The 20,485-nt window shown below is 35.8% G+C and overlaps 2 protein-coding genes across 6 annotated transcripts in view; one reads left to right on the top strand and one right to left on the bottom strand.

The window, feature by feature from the left end:
* LOC119068470 (extensin) overlaps positions 1–4,222 on the bottom strand; it is an 11,752-nt gene extending 7,530 nt beyond the window's left edge. For 3 of the 5 annotated variants that reach the window (XM_037172073.1, XM_037172076.1, XM_037172077.1), the window contains exon 1: positions 3,799–4,222. In XM_037172073.1, the coding sequence (XP_037027968.1) occupies positions 3,799–4,188 (390 nt within the window). In that variant the 5' untranslated portion in view covers positions 4,189–4,222. The remainder of the gene's footprint in view (positions 1–3,798) is intronic. The other 2 variants (XM_037172075.1, XM_037172079.1) reach the window with 2 other exon arrangements.
* LOC119068511 (choline O-acetyltransferase) overlaps positions 1–18,018 on the top strand; it is a gene marked incomplete at its 5' end in the record, with an annotated part of 80,738 nt that extends 62,720 nt beyond the window's left edge. The window contains 8 exons of the mRNA XM_037172116.1: positions 14,012–14,184; positions 14,249–14,420; positions 14,488–14,892; positions 14,954–15,303; positions 15,364–15,421; positions 15,486–15,632; positions 15,698–15,898; positions 16,140–18,018. Coding sequence (XP_037028011.1) covers positions 14,012–14,184; positions 14,249–14,420; positions 14,488–14,892; positions 14,954–15,303; positions 15,364–15,421; positions 15,486–15,632; positions 15,698–15,898; positions 16,140–16,343 — 1,710 coding nt within the window. The remainder of the gene's footprint in view (positions 1–14,011; positions 14,185–14,248; positions 14,421–14,487; positions 14,893–14,953; positions 15,304–15,363; positions 15,422–15,485; positions 15,633–15,697; positions 15,899–16,139) is intronic.
* Positions 18,019–20,485: the final 2,467 nt, after the last annotated feature.

Here is a 20,485-nt window from a genome sequence, read left to right as displayed (position 1 = left end):
CAAGAGAGATCTTATAATCTAATCATGCTTATACAATCTCCAAACAATTTACGTAGATATTTATTTTACGAAGTCCTGCGAAAGTGAAAATTATCGCAAGTGAATCAAATTTTCGCAGCAGTGCTTCCACTAATATATATTCCCAAAACATTTTCAGAGAATGTTATTGCGTTACAAAAATGTTTCCACTTCAAAGAATTCATCTATCAACGCCACACAAAACTAACATCGACATCATTGTAAATAGGTCTGTTCATCGTTCTGTAAAAATGATTTGTGACAAGTCGAAAACAACGTCCACAGAAGTCATTAACCCAACGTATATTGTAACTAGACATTTTTTTGGTTTGCTCTATAGATGCACGCTTTGACAGCTCAAAGAACCTTTGAATATACTACTTAGTATGTCAGATAGAAATATTATTAGTGTATATAGCAAGGCTGAAGCCCAAAGTTCCAGCCTTGTTTATAGTAGCCTGATCTACTACGAAAAAGTGAAATAACGCATGAAACGAAAAATATCGTGCGTTCTTCCTAACTTTTCATAGTTGGCATTGCAAGTTGTCAAGTTTAATGTCATTTGCCTATTTAGCCATTGATAAAAATACACTTTTATCAACAGAACAATAACAGTAAAATGAAATGTCACATAAGTATTTCACTGTGCAACAAATTTTGCACGAGAAGATTCTTCGTTTAAAAAATCTTTTTTTATTTTTTAAACGTGAATATATTTGTACACAGTTAGTAAAAATGTGTTTGAAAACGAATTTTTACTCCGCTTTGCCACGTAAAAACTACAATTTCACTTTCACTAGAATCATAGAAACGAACAACTTATAGATACAAAGCGGGATTTTTACGTGTGGCAAAACAGTAAGGATACTTTCATTTTCATATAACGTATCTATTTAATTAATTAATCTCTAATTCGAATCAGCAAACTGTTATTGAAATTAAATATAGATCATCTTCAAAAAACGGCCACTTTCACACGTACCTCACTTTAGTTTCGTTAAATGTTTCGTTCATTCATTCATTTTTATGAGTTTTTTTACGTAGATGGCATTTCTTATCGTGGATGGATTTCAAACGGCTTTGAAGATGATCTATTGACTTTACTTACCAAAAAAAAGATGTTAAGTATGTGCACTCTAACGCGGATAATGCCATGTAGAGCTAGTCATCACAGTCATCCGTTTTGAAATTCAATCGTTGTGGTCTTTGTTTCCACACTCGAAAATTTTTATTAGTTTAACGGAGTCAGAGCGGAGAATTCTTTTTGAGTGTAAAACATACATACATGTTTAATTTGTGTCCACAACAATATTCAATCCAGATTATGTATCAGGATATTTATTTACTTATCTCGTAAAAATTAATGGAAATCGATGAACACACACATAATGTTTTACATTATTTCGAAAAGCGCCCACTGCGCAACTCTACCCTATCGAACGCAAAAGTTTTTGTTATGGATATGACCAAAAAAAGTAAAATACGAAGAGAAATCAGAAGGTTCAAATTTTTTGATAAATTTGGTTCAGCAACCGTGCGTGCGTTGTTCGAAAATAACAAGTAACAGGATGAATGTAGAGTTCTAAAACAATTGTCATCTAATTTGTCTCATATTATCACTCCTTGCTAGTTGCAAATCAAAAAAGAAAATATGAGAAACAGTTTCACTCGGTTAGTGAATATCTCATCGTGCGAAGTATTTTTTTTTTTGCTCACAAAATACGGCTTACACCAAATAAAACCATTATTCCCCTCATTGTGTGTCACATAAAGAAACTCAAGTTATGATATGAAAAATAATCTTCGCAATAATAACAATTTCATTGTTTCGAAGCGAATATTGTGAAAACCACCCCTACACTCAAGTGCAATAAACGTGTTATTTGTTCGACGCATAAAATGAGGGTTTTTCTCGACTCTTCAATTGTCTATTATCAAAAAGTTGTTTGAACGTTATAACCTTTCCCTCACCCTTACAACAATTCAAAAAAGAAACACAATTAACCCTTAGACACTCACAAATGCGTCTTTGTATAATATTTTTTTATGTGAAAATCGAAATGAACAATAGTCCGAGCAATACACAGTTCATGCTTCGCTGTAGTTATATGAAAATAATAATTTTCTTTTTTATTACTCTCTTCGTAGGATCTGCCAAAGGTAACCGGTACCGTTGTCCGCCTTTAGAACAGACAATGACTGAATATCTTCGTGCTCTTGAACCAGTTTTAACGCAACAGCAACATGACAAACACGAAATGATTGTAAAGAATTTCATTAGCGGCCTGGACCGATTCTCACGAGTATTTGCAAGAGAAAAGGGAGAACGAAGACAATTGGGTGAGTAAATTAATTTAACATTTATTCGATTGATCCATTTATTATTTAAAAAAAAATATTAAATGTTATCTCTCCTAATTATATTATAAGTGCAAAATAAAAAAAACAATACTCTCCTGACTATTACAAAACCACCAGTCTGGTTTGGAAGTTTGAGGATTGGATTCTTCTATCAAACCATTGAATGGACCTGGACCGGGACCGGGACCGGGAAGGAAACCATCATCAGGATCCCAGCCATCTGGTGGCGGCACAATTGGTACTTCCTCCATCGTCTCATCTTCGACAGAATCCCACGATCATCTGGAACGATTGGTACATTTCCGTCATCTTCCACTGGTGGCCATCCTGGTGGTGGTACTGGAACAATGGGCACTTCTCCAGAATCAATGATATCCCAACCGGGCGGCGGGTACTGAAACCGTTGGAACATTATCTTCTGCATCTGGTGGCCAAGTGGGAATCGGAACGATTGGTGGATTTTCAGGATCTGGTGTAATTGCTGTTGGAGGAGTTGGTGGCGTCAATGCTGGCGTTGAAGGTGTAATTGGGAATTAGGAGTTGGAGATGGAGTTGGCGGAGTCATAACGGGTGTGGACGGAGTTAGATTTGGATCTGTAGGTGTGGGTGGTCCACCAGTAGGATCAGTCGGCGTTCCTGTCGTGGTGTAGGAAGCGCTGTCGGAGGAGTCGGAAGGCCTAAAAAAAAACATGTTACACATTGATTAAAAAGTCCCTGATCGTTTTGTGGTTCAGACGATGTCTATTCTTAAAATCTGAAATAAAATCATTTCGAAAAAAAAGTTGGAAAAATTGAAATATTTGTCTTGAATTGCTCTAGATGGCCAATTAACGGTTTTGGTAGTTGACGATATCAATTTAATTTTCGGACTACGTATCACACCGCCATCTGCGAATTTTCGTATTTTTAATTCTTTTCCCAAAATTCTTTAATGATATTTTAAAGGACTTTTCTAAGTCAGCTTTTCGAAAATGCTGTAGTTGTTGATTCAATAGAAAAATTGACTTTATCAGGGAGTGTCCTGTTTGATTATAAATTTTTTAAACAAATTTTTATGGAAGAAGTATAACTTTTTCTTAAATTCCACCGTAAAGAAATATTCATTTTTCATGAATCAAACGTTAAAATGTTTAATAAATTACAGTCGGTGGTGTTGGTAATCCAGTTGGCGGAGTCGGAAGTCCTGTTGGAGGAGTTGGAAATCCAGTTGGTGGAGTCGGGAAATTTGTTGGTGGTGTTGGGATTCCTGGATACGGAGTTGTTGTTGTTCCTCCCTGGTGGACAGGGAGTTGTCGTTGTTTCTCCTGGTGGACAAGGAGTCGTCGTTGTTTCTCCTGGTGGACAAGGAGTGGTCGTTGTTTCCCCAGGTGGACAAGGAGTTGTCGTTGTTTCCCCTGGTGGACAGGGAGTTGTCGTTGTAGTTGTAGTCTTAGTAGTTTCTGGTGGACAAGGGGTTGTAGTTGTAGTTGTAGTGTCTGGTGGACAAGGAGTTGTTGTTGTAGTTGTAGTCTTAGTAGTAGTCTTGGTAGTTTCCGATGGACATGGAGTTGTTGTTGTTGTTGTAGTCTTAGTAGTAGTCTTGGTAGTTTCCGGTGGACATGGAGTTGTTGTTGTTGTGGTAGTAGACTTGGTAGTTTCCGGTGGACATGGAGTTGTTGTTGTAGTTGTAGTCCTAGTAGTGTCTGGTGGACATGGGGTTTCAGTTGGACAAGGTGTTGTCGGCGCTGCTGTAGGCGGGCATGGAGTCGTCAAAATTTCTGCATTGTTGGGTACATGAGACGCACTAGGAGCAACTGGTGCTACCCACATCCACGGGTGTACACATGTCTGATGGGCAAAACTAAAATTTCGTACCAGGAGCACACGATCGACTTTCATGGCGCTCGTTAGCCTGAACATGAAAAGTATCGAGTTGGATCGTCATAATCCGGCCACATTGTGGTTATGTGCGCTTGCGTTCGACATTCGGGATAAATTTTTTGTGCATAAAAACCGGTCACGCTAATCAGCGTTAGGTATATGTGGATGACTGAAATTAAATTATTAAATTAAAATGATTTTCTAACGAAATTATTAAAAAAAAATAAGAAAATCATTTAGCATAAAACACTCAAACACTTTGAAGTCACATATTGTTCACATAATTCTTAGTATCCGGGTAGAATTATGGGTTTCATAAACGATACACACTGAATAGCACAACATTTCCCATATGTAATATCAAAATGAAAATTCGGTTCTTACCTCTCATGCTAACGAGTCAAATTTCACAATGGTTTTGGCAAAAAAATCCAACCTGATTGTTATTTATACTTCAATTATTTTAAACATTCTATTCTTTTTAGTGATACAAGATAGCAGTGATCAGATATCGATTGATTGTTGCAAAAAATTATTTGTACGTGAGGTTTTTTTTTTTATTTTACGCTCGTATATAAATCACCTATACAGGTACCATCAAGATCGGTGGTGTATATAGTGAACGTTTGATATCTAGATGTGAATTCTTTCAGTCTAACCATACAAGTTATGACCGTCTGATATGCTGATGATGTTGATTTGTTCAATCGACTAATTAATTAAATTATTTATTTCACTGGTAGTTTTAGGCGCCAGATTTTTGGGAACCAATTTTACATCGATTTTCAGGGATGATCGTTAGGTAGTAAAACACGAAAAAATATAAGAAAAATCCAGTGTTATAATAAATTTAGGATTGGCTGCAAAGTCCATGGAGATATTCCATTCTCCCAATAAATTACTATATGGCGGTACTTTATGCTACGTTTCCCGATTGAACTGTTAATCAATGTAGTAGATAAAACTGGAATAACGCTGTGTTTAATTTATTATAATTACTTAATATGACGAGCTTAAATTAATAAAGTGAAGTTCACTATCAAACGCATGGTACACTAACAAAGGATATTTGATAAAATTATTCCCAGATTTCAAACGTCCATACGTCTAATTTTATGACGCTATATTTCATATTTGTGTAAAATCCCCAATATGTTCAACTATCTGAAACCAATTTTTACTTTATTAAAGTATTGATGAACTCCTATAGATGAGTAATGCGTTTGTCATGCCTTGGGTCAAATTTTGGAATATTTCTTGTGATTTGCATGAAAAACTGTGTACCTGTGAGCAGCTGTGTACAGTTCATTTTAAGCACTTTCGCTGATCGCCCTCACTCACGAAATTACCTAAAATCTACCGTCCACTACAGATACGTACATTCATGTCACAGTCCATTAAATGGAAATTTACCATTTTCCCCCGAGGTGAACACAACGTTTTACATGAATGAGTTTAGTGAAAATTCGCAAAAAACATGAAAATCAAATCAACGAAAAAATGATGATTTTAGTCATTTGAGCTCGAATTTGAGAGAATTTGACAATTCAGATGAGAAAATGTTTATTTTCTAGCCGATCTCTTTTTTCGAGGTGAGAAAATAAACATTCTTAAATTTAGAAGAGAGCGCACTCAATAATAATTTTCACACCGCACACATGCAACAATACTTTCTGTTCGTAAATCGTGAGTTATGCACACGTTTTCGTGTGACTCTTCATCTAGACTTCGCTTGAGATCTCCAAACTTCACACGAAAACTGGTTCGCTAAACTTTTCATCTCTACCTAATGAAAAGAAAGAACTATTTTTCCAAAGACCTATTGAGCTTAGTGACATATTTTTGGCCGAGACATTATTTAAATAATTTTTTAATAATAAAAACCATGTATGAAGCCATGCAAAAAAGAATATCTCGGTCAAAAATATGTCATTAAGTAAATGGGTCTTTCAACGCTTGTCTTCAAAAGTATGTATTTTTTACAATTAGGCGAAAAAATAGTCACTTTATTTCCCCCCTGAATCTTCAAAAACCCTTTTTGTAAAAAAAAGTTGAAAATTGCACTTTTCTCGGAACAACACCCTCGAAATGCTATTTCCGACTTTTTTCCCATCGGTCAACCAATAACTATTTCAACCATTTTACTCTGATGACTTTAACATTTTCTTTGATAGGTACATAATACATGTTCGAATCCTAGCAATTCTATTCCTCGTTTCTCGTTTGATTTCCACTTTCATCAATTATGCGAATAGTAAATGTACAAATTTACTACAAGCATTAAGTGAGAACAAACGAATGAATGAATGACGATCAGATACCATTCACAATTGAGGGAAAATTCTTCCCTATTTTTTCTTGCCTTATTATATACGTTGGCAAACCGACTCTTACCGGATGGCCTATTCATCAAAATAATTCGAAATAAGATAAGAACTTCTAACTTTTACATTAATTTAACTAATTGAAATCATTCATTGATTAAATGTGAATTTCCTATTAATATGTACGAACGTGATGAAAATATTTGCTTTTTCGTTTATCTTGTTTCATTACATTATGTTAAATGTGTACGTAATGATTCGGTGTTTTTCCCGTTCCCGATTCATTAAAAAAAGTAATGTCTGCTTTGGAATACAACGTCACAGTCTGTGGGTATTGTAACCGGAGTTGTCCCGAGACGACAAATTGAATTTCCGATCAATTGATTCGATTTTCTTTAACAAAAAGATAGCGAAGATGATCAGTCTAAAACGTTGTTGCAGTCCCAAATTCTTATCGACGAGACGTCATGGGATTCGTTTACAAGATAAGTGCTGTAGAAGGTGAAAAATCATACAAAAATACGCGTAATGATAAAAATGAAACACCTACTACAATGCATACCGAAATGTATGCGAAAACGCAGAAAGTAGCTATGAGATGAAGATAGCTATTATTTCGATATATAATAAACATCTGGAACAGAAATTGATTTCAAAACGTGTACCTCGAAGGCGGCACGCGACCCGCACGTACCTAATATGTGTGCTTCAATGCTCCTAAATCTGTTAGCCGATAAATTTGGCATATTGTAGGTGTTGCTACTGGTAAAACTCCTAAGAGTACACCGTATACCCTTACACACAGACTAACTGAAGTCCTGCAATTGAAATATTTTTTCTAAAAATTACAATGAAGACTGGCTGTCAAAAGAAATTTTAGTTGTTCAATAATTTTGACATTTCCTTGTGTTTCAAACGACAAAGCACATTAATTCACGCCGTAAGTGGGTTTAAAATTTGAATTTTAAGTGAACGATTCGATGAAAAAGTTAACCGAAAAATACATTTCAATGCTTCCTTGTATAATGACGCTACGTTAGAAAGACTTTCCATTTTGAATTTCGACCGCACTTACAGCGTGAATTTATCGGCTGCCCTAGTCATATGCGCATGAGTGGGAAAAAACCAATGAATAAACACTCCAAACACTCGTTTAAGAATACACTCGGTTTGTGTGTAACCATGGAGTGATTTTCTCTTGAAGTGAGCTAGTCTGGACAAGCGGCCTAACGTGACTTCCGAAACCCGCCTCAAAGTATGCAAGTACACTCTGAGGAGAGTCAGGTGTATAATTGATATCTAGCGTAAATGTAGACTATACATGTCTCCACAAATTCAACGTATTTTAGTCACATCATATGATTCGTTCAAGGTGTACACACCGTTGCCGCCATCAAACACTCTGCGACTACCCAAATTAGGAAGCTTGAGTGAACTTTAGGACGTTATGAATGCGATCTACTCGTTATAATTTTCCATTTTGCATATTCTGGCACGAAAGTCAAGCGTCGACCATTTTGGTGGCGTGTGGGAAACCACCTCACGATTTCTAGCCGTGGTGATTTAACGTGATTAGTAACTGACTTACGACGATTGACCTAGTTAGTACCTGGTTAATCACTTGAATAACATTCCGCCAATCATGTCAATCGTGTAAGTGGTTTTTCCCTTGTTTTTTGACCACATCATCTTGAAGTGAATGGAGAAGTTTTCACCCGTAGGTGAATGAGCAGCTGTTCTCGAGGTCTTTAAAAAAAATCTACCTATAACTCAATTGCTGAGGTCACCTGGTCTTACAATGTTCACCACGGATCGATGCTTTGAATTTTTTTTAGATAACTCGCTCAAATCATCCAAATATTGAAGGCCTCGGAATCGCATATCGAATCTTCAAATATCGTCAATTAAAGTGCAATATTGAAACAATCGAAACAGTTATCTTCTATCGGTTCGTCGGTAGGTATCTAAATAGTTATAACGTAGTTCGAGAGTCGATGACATGGGAAGGAAACAATCATATTCTGGTATCGAGTCGGAATTAAAACTTAAATGCGTCACGCAGCGGGAGATTGTCGATCAGCACAATTTCAACGAAGTTCTCCATTTCGAAAATTTCTTCTTTTTTATTGAAATTCAAGGCATAGTTGAGTTTTCCGTGTATTTCCGGTGTGTGGCTAAAAGTTCTCCCCATTTTTCTATATATTGATATTGATACCATCAAAAAAGTAGACAAATGCAGACGGTTTAAATTTATAAAACCAAAAACAAAAACGTTTGCTTGTAAACTGCGTAACAAGGTTCAATGATGTCAATGTATCCGTAAAAAAAATCTTTTTTTTAATGTTAAACGCCGTAACAATGAAGTAACGCGATCGCATAGATGTAAAAACATCGAATGTAATTCAATCACAGATTACCTATTAATTCAATTAAGTTGATAAGATAAGACGAATAACCGTATAGAGCACACCGTTCTGTGACCAATAATAAAAATAACATTGAAGTCAATTTGTCTTAATTAACGTCACGTTAAACATACATCAAACATGATGCCAAAACCGAAGCGGTATCGATAACACAACACAAACAGCACACACAAAAAAATTCAAAATAATTCATTACCAATTTTTCATCAGAACTACGGAAATAAGATTTTTCACAAAGATATTTTGTTCCAAGTAACAAATGGTGGGAGTTATATTCATCGATTATCATAGTTTGATAATGGAAATAAACGTTTAATGGTCTTTCAGTTTAGATTTTCCTCATTTTATGATAGCCCTTCAATCTGCTCTAGTACGGAAGAGATTTTCATTATGAAGAAAGAAAGAAAGAAAAAAACGAAAAATAAAAAACTGGAAAACATCTTTGCAAATCACAGAAATTGCATAGTATAGAAACGATGGTTTAGTGATTTTTGTTCATTATCAGAATGCTTTTTGTTCACCTTTTACTTTTCACTTCCGGAAAAGAGTGAAATTTTCTCTTTTGTTCCGCATTTAAATATTAAACTCCAGCATGGATCTACCTTCAACACTGTACATTTGGGTGGTATTATTAAAAACTTTGTAATTGAAAGTGTGCATTTGGCGTTTTAGCTTTTAAAACGTTGAAAAGGAAGAGGATGTTTTAAAAAAAACGAAGTTATTAGTAAACTGTGTTGTTTTCATTACACCGTTTAGTTGGTGAATTAGAATAGCTTAAGACTGTAATGTGGATTCGACAGCAGTAATATTGATGCTGAATTTAAATGAATACCAGATGTTTTGTCTAGATTTTTTTCATACTACAGTGATAGTCTTTTGATAAAACTAGGCCCCACTGTTTGTGGGTCGGGTCCCTTGACTGCCTTTTTAAATTTAGGGAAATTAAAATAAATTGATTTTTTTTATTGAAATGAGGAAAGTTAGCAATGACCAGTGATAAACGCATGGTATTTTTACTTTTACAATGCTAATTTTAGCAACGACCAGTGATAAACACACTGGATTCCTACTAGTACAATGCTAACTGTAGCACCGACAGCACCGACCAGTGATAAGCTCACAGAATGTTTACTTTTACAATGGACTTTAGCACAGACTAGTGCACTCTTACATTTACAATGCCAACTTCAGCACCGATGTTATAGGTTTCGCCCGAACAATATTTTTTGTTTAAATACTGGAATCAACCAATTTATTAAAAATTATTGAAATGAAAAGCGTCTTTCGAATTTTTTAAATTGAAAGAAAAGAATTATGTCAATGAAAAGATATTGGAATGCGTTGTTTTTGCACAGAAGTTAAAAGTTATAAAAAAAGTGAATGTTGTTAGAAATTATTAGTCCATCACTTTCAGATTTTCGATATCTGGTTCAGGATTTTTCGAGTTATCGTGCAATCAAAAACCAGATAAAATTGCTTTTGGGAATTACTTCAAGATCATGAGTACTAAGCTGACCATCTACGAACTTGAACCCAAAAACGTTTTTCCTCGTCGAATACAACCAAAACATCCAAATTTGGTTCAGGATTTCTCGAGATATCGTTAAATCCGAAAGCCAGACAAAAATGCTTTTGCTTTTGCAAAGCTTGAGCAAATGAGTATGAGTCTAACATTGACCATGTTCGAAATTGAGCACAAAAATGTTATTTCTCATCGTGATTTACTCAAGAAACTATTAAAAAAATCTTGGGAATAACTCCCAGATCAGTAGGTGGATTTTGACCATCTACGAACTTGAGCTCAGGAATTTATTTCCTCGTCGAGTGAAACTAAATTTTTGATAATCGGTTCAGAATTACTAAAGTTATCGTGCTATCAAGCGTTACACACATTTCAGTATTTTCCGTTTTTTGCTAACATTTAATACATTTTAATGTGTAGGCATCCTGTACGTTGTATTTACATTGTCTGCGATGAGAATGTAAATGAACTTTACATGTTAGGTTTTTCGATGATTTACATGCTACGCGCGATCATTTACATACTCTGGTCGGAAATTTTTCGATGATTTTGTTTATGTTTTAACTTCTCTCAAACCATGATATAAATTGGAATTTACACAGGCAAAACTATTTTTTGGTACGCGTGCCATCGACACAACTAAGAAAACACTAAAATCACAACTGAATTTATAATTTGAAACAACAAAATTAAAAAATTTTCACTGAAACTGAGAATGACAACAATAAAGAAGTCAAATAAATATCGCCGAAATGGCAGGCACGACTGATGCCTACTAAATGAAAATGAAATCTTAGTGCAAAATGTTTAGAAGTGAAAAGGTTCCGAAATGCTGCTTTTATGCAAAATTGTTTCGTAGTTTTCATCTTAGACAATGTAAATACAACGCACAGGATGCCTACACATTAAAGAACAGTACAGAAGAGCCTATGTGAATGAGTAATACATGTGTGCGAAATTAGGCGGTTCGCCTTCGGCTCACACGCCACAATCATCGCACACATGTATTACTCATTTACATAGGCTCTGCTGTAATCTACTATTACAAAATCGATCATAGTGAATGTATTTTATGATATATATGACCATTGACTTCACAGTCAAGGGAATTAAGTATCGAACCGTCGAGGCTCAGTTACATTAAAAGGTTTCGTTTCCTAGAAGTAGTATGTAGCGTTGGTTCGCGAATGCTGTGATTGCATACTGAAATTCGTTACTGAATGCACTTGACGATGCAAGATTGCCACCATTATAACTTCACTAATAACTCTCTCGTCTGCAATAGAATCTTCAGCTGTACCTTCTCTACATTTGTTATGAAAAAGACCCTTCAATATAAAGCAACAATAAAAGGACATGTTTGCAGAAATACAATATAGACCATTATAACGGGGAAGTGTTTTGAAGGGGAAATTTGATTTGAACAAAGAATTTGCGGGAAAATCTAACATGAAGCAATTTTGTTTACCTTGTCCACGACAGAGTAAAGTAAACCAGGCAGGAGCACTTGATTTGACTAGGGACTTGAATTCCCATGTCCCATGTAAACTACTTTACTCAAAATAGTGAAACTGTGAATTAACAGAAGCCTTAAAAACCATTGTAGGTTGCGCTCTAATGAAAACCTTAAGCTTAAGTCAGTAATAAACAATTGAGCAAATGGTTATTTATGACATCGAGTGACATCAATAGTTTTTTACGTATTGCAGACTGTGATTTCAGGCAATTTCACGAGCTGTAGTTGAACGAGAAAACTCTGAAATTTATGCGCAAAGCATGGAAGGTGCTTCATTGCGCTGTACATGTATAACACACATCGTAAGCCTAATAAAGTACTTACGATTTAGGCAGCTAAAGTTTGCAAATTTTGCATATTATGATGCTGAGTTGCAAACATGTTTATTTTTGCAGTATGTAGTGTCAGACACTGGACCGCACTGGCTACTAAGAGTCGCATCTGGCTCGTAGAACAAAGGCACACTATAAAGAGGCGTTATTATATAAGAATTTGAAGAAAAGTTCAAAAGACGCATCGGGCATCACCCGATCGCCAGTAAGTCCAGTCAGTACAATGCTAAAATTAATTTTACGAAATTTAAGCGGTTATTCACTCGTGCGCATCGATAGCAAGAGAGGTGGACAGACAGTCTGACGAAATTTGAGCTATTTTCTTCTGAGAAATTATATTGAAAAGGTATATTTCAACACAGACCAATTCACACAAGCTGTGTACGTACATCGAGCGCGAAGCCCGAGAGAAGTTTACACCGTATGTGTATACAGTCTATTTTGAAGAGAAAAGATAAGAGTGTGTTGGTCCAGCTGCATATGCGAGGGAAATTCATTCCTTCCCAACCGATTTATTTCCTTTCACAATTACTTACCACCAATGCACTCTCATCGTATCTAAAAAAAAAAAACTAAGTGTTAATGAATCAAGAGCAAAATTGCCATAAATATATCAGTAATTGTCACCTAAGGCCTTATCACGCTTCATAACCCTCTTCCAGGCTTGCTGTCGACCTAGAAAATGAAAAGTTATCCACTTTTTGAAAATATCTGCATCGGGCATGTTGTGCAATTGTGGCGGAGGTGGAACAAACTTGACAAATTATTTTGTGTTCGCTAGAAGATATTTTCTCTACTAATAAATGTGTATGCCTGCTAAAGTAGCTTCTCTACTTTAATCTGTTTAGTTGTATCAAAACTTTAATTTTTAATAAAACGATTATACTCGGGAGATAATGGGATGAAAGTTCCATCCTTCTGAATAGTTTCCCTGCAACAACTTCGTCGTATTAAACTAGAAAACGAGCGTTCGAAATCTTAACATTTCGAAACTTAATCCATAAGTTTGTGAAGATAACATTAAGTAAACGATTCTGTTTATATTCTGTTGTTCAGATTTTCATGGATGTCCTTGGAAAATATTCTTGGAAAGATTACGTCAGCATGAACAAAACTCTATCAGAAAATCTTCACCAACAGTTATTTCTGTATGCCGGAAGCTAGTCTGGCACGGGATATCCGCGTTAGAAGTAACACCTGGTACATTTTACAATGTCATATTAATTTAACCATGAATGCGTTTACTGCTGCAGCCCCGATATGAGCAACAAGAAGCGAGTTTGGTTGACTGACTACAAATTATACAAAATTTGATCTATTGCGGACGCAAGGCGATTGAGTTAATTTTAAATGAGCTGAGTTTGACCTTTTGACCTCCGTCCCAATTTATATTTTGGTGATTTAGAACTAATAGACCAACAGATGAAGTGCCTGAAAAATTTTGGCCAACACGAACTTTGTAGTGGGCAAGCATCGGACACCCAAAAATTTTGGGCAGCCCGCTCATCTCTACTAGTGAAAAATAAAAGTGCTAAAAGTGCGAAAATGGAGTGTCAGTGTTTAAAAACGTTAATAAATTTGGGAGGATGACCGCAGCAGCGGCAACAATTATTTCATACCACATTCATAATTTACTCATTTCTTCTTTCCAGGCATATAACTACTGGCTTAATGACATGTACATGGATGTTCGCATTCCACTGCCAATAAACTCCAATCCAGGTATGGTTCTACCACCCAGAAAATTCACCACAGTTCATGATGTAGCACGATTCGCTGCTCAGGTTATCGACGGAATTATGAAGCATAAGGAAAACATTGATAGGTAGCAACGAACGATTTCAATGGCTGAATGAGATTGGTTAGATTAAAGAGAAAATATTTTGTAGCGGAAAACTGCAAAAGGAACGTTGTGCATCTAGGGAAAAGGGTCAACCATTATGTATGGCTCAATACTACCGACTTCTGGGATCTTGCAGACGCCCAGGCGATCCAAAAGACAGTCAATATCTTCCAGAGCCGAGAAGTGATCAACATGTAATTGTTTGTTGCCGAAATCAGGTGAACAAAAAACATTTTCATTTTAAATGCGGAACGACTCATTTCAATTAATAACAACGTATACCAGATGTACTGTGTCCCTGTTAAAGCTGCAGATCGTGGTCAACTCACCGAAGACGAAATAGCGTCTCAGCTGTTATACCTCCTGTCCGATGCACCGTGTCTTCCATCGAAACCAGCGCCAGTTGGTCTACTTACCGCCGAACCACGAAGTTTGTGGGCCAGAGATCGTCAAGTGCTACTTCAGGAAGAACCGAATCGTCGGATTATCGAACTTATCGAACAAGCTTTATGCTTAGTTTGCTTGGACGAATCGTTACCGACGACATTCAACGCAAATGGGTTTATTGGTGCTACTGCGGCTGGACATGTTTCTAGTGGTCGTGACGAAAGTAATATGGCACATCAAATGATCCATGGCGGTGGAAGTGAGTGTAACTCAGCCAATAGATGGTTCGATAAAACGATGCAGGTAAGACAAACAATTACGAATTGAACTGACTTCTGTTTGCATCAAAAGCATTCAATTCAAGATAATCATCTGTAATGATGGCACTTGGGGATTGTGCTATGAACATTCAACATCGGAAGGCATTGCTGTAGTTTTACTGCTGGAACAAATATTGCATAACATCGACAATATGGCACCACGTGAGGACGGTGTACCTTTGCAACATCTACCACCGCCAGAACGGTTGGAATGGGTTATATCACCGGAAATAACAAAACGCTTGGCCGAAGCAGCAGTGAGCTTTGATAAGCGTATCGAAGATTTAGACTTTTATGTTTACCGCTACAAGAACTACGGTAAGAATTTCATCAAAAGTTGTCAAGTCAGTCCAGACGTTTACATTCAATTGGCCTTGCAATTGGCATATTTCAAGTGAGTTTTAATTTTCCCAATGAGTGTGACTCATCCTACAACAACATTTATGTTTTGCAGGTTGTATGGACATGTGGTAACGACTTACGAGAGTGCATCGACCCGACGATTCCTGTTGGTGAGTGTAGAGTTTAATATAAATGTATGACCAACCAGCGAATAATGAAACGTTATTTCGTTAGGGTCGTGTTGACTGCATTCGGTCGGCTAGTACAGAAGCCTTAGAATGGGCTAAGGCAATGTGTCAGGGTGAGGGAGCCAATGTTAACTTGGAAAGTGACAAAGAAGATGAAGTAGACGGGAGAAAGGTCAAATTTAATATTTACAGCGTAAGTTAAAACCATTTGTCGGAGTGGTTGGAAACGTAATGTGATGTTGTACTCAATTTTCATAGCGTGAAAATCTTCAAGAACTGTTTCGTTGCGCTGCTGCTCGTCAAACTGAAATTATGGTTCAGAATATCTTAGGCCATGGACTCGATATACCCTTGCTAGGTCTGCGTGAAGCGTGCAAAGACAAAGGTGAACCGATGCACGAGTTGTTCACCGACGAAAGCTATAAAATCAGTCAATGTTTCTTATTGTCAACGAGCCAGGTGAGTCGATCGTTGTCCATGGATGGATTTATATTTTTCAATTGGGAAATAAATTTCGTTTTTAATGAGCACAAGCACATTTCATTTCTTTTAGATGTAAACATGTGAAGTACCTAAAAAGCACCTAAAGCACAAAGCACTTTCGATTCCGGTGCACTTTTAATTTCGATTCTTGAAATAAATTTCTTTTCTTTTTCGTAACTAAAATCCCACATCCACTAAACTGAAACCAAACATATAGGTCGCCTGTTCCACCGACAGTTTTATGGGTTATGGCCCAGTAACACCAAAAGGTTACGGATGTTCATACAATCCAAAACCGAACGAAATTGTCTTTTGCGTTTCGGCATTTTATTCGGCCCATCATACGAGTGCGTCAAGGTATGCAAAATCACTACAGGATGCATTGGATGCGATGAAAGGTTTATTAAGTGAGGACACGTAAGTAACCAAATAAAAAACGAAATCGGAACCATTGCAGAGTATTATGCCACAATTGATTTAGTGTTTAAATTGTGTAGAAAAATTGAGACAACAAAAGTAAGCTTTCAGAGTAGATGTCGTTAAAGAAACGTAGATTGAATTTAGTAGAATTTAAATTAATCAAAGATCAATTTTGGGACATAAAGCCATTTTTGGCGGGTTTTATCGATTTATTTTGAAACTGGTAATCACATATCAATTTTTTGAAAGAGATTTAACTTTAGACATCGTACCTTGTCCGCCCTTTAAAAGCAGTTATACTAACGCTTTACAGTCGTTTCTTTCAATTAATTATCCGACCTCATCTACCAACCTGCAGGACCAGCTGTTGAAAAGCAATATCATCATTAACTGTTACACAGGAATTTGTTGAGTCTATGATTATTCTTTGAATATTTTTCGAATTAACATAGGTCTCACACCGAAATTTGTCAGTTAATTTGACTGATTTTGAGGCGCTAAATTGACAAATCGATATTGATCTTGCTTGATACAGTTCATTCGATCGACGATGTGACTCAATGGTTGGATACAAACGGGATTTTTTTTTGACAATTGTTGACTTCGGGAAACTGTCAGTTCCAATGTGTTAAACTTATTACGTTGGCTACGAGCCCCCAAGCAGATTACGAGCGCTGATACACATGTTCGCTAGTAAGTGATAAAATCAGGGGCTCGTAACAAAAAAAAAGAAGGGTCTCGTAACTGCCCTGTTTACTCTAACAAAACAAAAGTTGAGAAAATCGATTCACTCGTTTGTCTAATTTTTGGAAGGCAGTTCTGTCGATTTTAATAAGGTCGTTGGTTAGGTAGATTATTATTGTCAATAACTCAACCTACACACTGGGAGGTAAGTTTTTAGTTATACATAAAAAAGAAAAAAAGTCTCTCAAAAAATTAGCACATTGTTACGATTTGTGCAAGTATTACTGTTTTGCACATGTAAAATGTTGCATTTTTGTTTCTACTTCATTTCTTTGATTCTTCTCTTTTACCATTTGAAATAACATTGTAAAAGAGAGTACTCAGAGAAACGAAGTTTGACAGTAATAATGACATTTTATTGTTCTTCGATTGGTTTTTTTTCCTGTCGGCGAAATTTTTTTTGAATCGGGGTCGTCATTTTTGTTTCCGGACGTTTATGTTGCTATCGATAGGGAATTTCAAGGTGATCATTTCGTAGAAGAAGTTTTTTTTTTAACTACCTCTCCGACTCGGGACGACTCTAAGAAAATTTGAAATTTTAAAATCATGCCTTTTTCAGAAAACGTTTCCCCGAAATCGAATGACCCGATCGGTTTTGATCTAATGGTAGTTTATAGAGATTTGACAGGCGATTCTAATAAAAGTATCGTCGGGTCGAAAGGTTGTAGCTGTGAGTCAGGGTGTGGCATCGAAGTCCAATTTTATGGTTTTTTTAATGAGCGCCCCAACCGATTTTTCATTTTATTGGCTTAAAATGAAGGCTAGCACATCCCATTTGACATACCAAAAAATTTGGAGGGGGTTTTTCAATTGTTTTTTTTTTAATCTTAAACAACTTTCTTGTGGGGGTGCCCAGATTACTGAGATTTTTTAATGGAAATGTATGGAAAGAAATGAAAGTAGATAAGTAGGTATGGCCAGTCCATACAAGTCGGAGCACATACGGATTTGCATGGCGCCACCTCAAACGAACTCATTTCTAGTGGAAAATCTATTTATTTTCATTGATGGAAAGTTCGACGAAAAATGAAATTAATTACTGGTTGTTTCTGGTCTACCGAACAATTATATGTACTAACAAGAAAATTAACATTTTTACTTGGTGAATGTGGACAACTTTCACTGATTTTTTTCACCATCAGGAAGCTTTCTGGTCATGTCTAGCTCATCCACTGCTGCGTAGAACTTCTGTTGCTACTCTATCTCATAGCCTGAGACCGAACCTTTCCAAAAATACCATACTTGCCCTATTCGCTATCTAGCTTGTATTCTTTACGTTGTCAAATTTGTGGGTAAGTCGAAAGATTTTTGATGCAGTTTTTTATTTCCAATTTTAACCGAAATAAAGTCACAAATTATGTCAAATAAGGTGGCTATGGACTCATTTAATGAAGTTTACACGCAAGGTGATACATTCTCATATTTCTTAACACTATCAGTAGTCATTCGATGACCAGAAGAGCTCAATGATCTGTATGTCTATAGACCTGAACTTTGTCTACGAAATGATTACCTTGGTGTGCCCGTCTGAAAAACGTAGAAATGCCTAAAATTGATCAAGATCATACATATCATTAAAGTTAAAAAGAAAAAAAGAACACACGAAGAAACATCAATATAATAAATGAAACATAAAGACGATTGCCTTCGAAAGAATCTGACTTCTGTTTTGAAAAATTTATTAAAATAAAAAATGAATCATAAAAATAATATTAAAAAACAAAACATATCAGAAAATGTTCATATTTACATGTATAGAAGGATGGAAAAAAAATAGAGACAGTTATATACCATACCAATATAATTATACAATTACCGTAAATAAAAAAAAGTGAAAATGCAAAATAAATGAAGCATTTAAAACAACAAACATATCAATTATAAAAATTATATATATTATACAAAGGTGGTGAAATGACACAATTGTTAATTTAGGGAATTTATAATTAGGAAGAGTTAATTGAAACAAAAAATACAAAAACCATATAGCTGTTTGAACAAATAATGAAATGTAGAAAATTTAGAATGTTTTAAACCGTACAAGGAAGTACAATATTATTGTATTATCATATGTTTATGTTATGTTATATGTTTCGTTTCGTCAAAACACAAAAAAGAGAAAAATAAATTTTATATTACACTGCGGAAACATAACGACAGAACGGACAGCCACGGTTTATTTTGTGTAGCCATTCAACAAATCGTGACTTTATCACCTAGTACAATTAATTCATCCAAATAGATTCCACAATATTCGACTGTGATTTGTGCTAAATTTAGTTCATTCAGATATTCCTTTCGAAATAGTTGCAAAAAATTCTAAGAAATATTTTCCTTTTTCAAATATTGCAACTACTTTATGCGGATGTTAGCTTTTTGAAGTAGTAGCGTAAGTTGTTGCAAAATTTCCTAAGGATAATTTTTTCCTTATTCGCGATTTTCACGTTCAACAGTAAGTGGAGTAAGTTTGTTCAACTTTTGCTCACTACACATGTTCGACTTATTTCCGCTGAGCGTCACACCCTTTGTTGCAAATTGTCAATTCAAATTCTGTAATTTAGTAAATGAAAGGAAAGATTCATTTAATATGACATACTACAAACAACAGAGCCATCTGTTGGATATTTTTGGCGCGAAAATGTACCTTGCAATTAAGAGCAAAACATATTGGCATGTATAGAATTCTGTGTAAAACATCCCGAACCCCGACACTACTATTTAAAATTTCAAACAAAATTTTGACGAACAACAGCATGTTCTATCCGAAAAGCCTCTGACTGAACTAGCATTTGAAATCAACTGGAAAATTTGCAATCCCATCGGGTGAATTGAAATGTACGATTATTATTCGTATTCAAAATATGTTACCATGACTGTACGTGCTGCTATAAGCATATATAAGCTCGATGCTATTAGTATAGGGTGCACAATTTGGTCGAAATTCAATGCTTCGTTATATTTTACAACATGTATGAGACAACAGAGAACTGAGGTGCATTAATTCGGCGCTTTCCGACTAAAATTAAATACAACCCGATGTTAAACGAATTTGGTGGCTTCTTCCCGGAGTTGCGATAAGGCAATTCATGAATTATCATTGTCCTATTTTGGAAATAAATTGAAGAAGAAAAAAAAACAAAATCTTGAATATTATGGTCTTTAAGTGAGACCTGTCAAAACAATCCGAAAAGGGAAAAGAATGATGTGTATGGATGTTGCTGCTACCTTTATTTATTTGTCGCTTTGTTTTTAATTAATCTGTACGAAACGATTTGGAGTAGCATCCAAAAATGGACAAGAATCCCTTTGTGAATTCTGCCGCATGCTGTAAAATATGTTTACGGAAAGTGCAAGCTCTGTACCAATTGGAACAATGCTTAAATTTTGAGTGGTTGTTAA

Source organism: Bradysia coprophila, assembly GCF_014529535.1.
Source record: "Bradysia coprophila strain Holo2 chromosome X unlocalized genomic scaffold, BU_Bcop_v1 contig_185, whole genome shotgun sequence".
Lineage (NCBI taxonomy): Eukaryota > Metazoa > Arthropoda > Insecta > Diptera > Sciaridae > Bradysia > Bradysia coprophila.
This window is presented reverse-complemented; position numbering and strand designations above follow the sequence as displayed.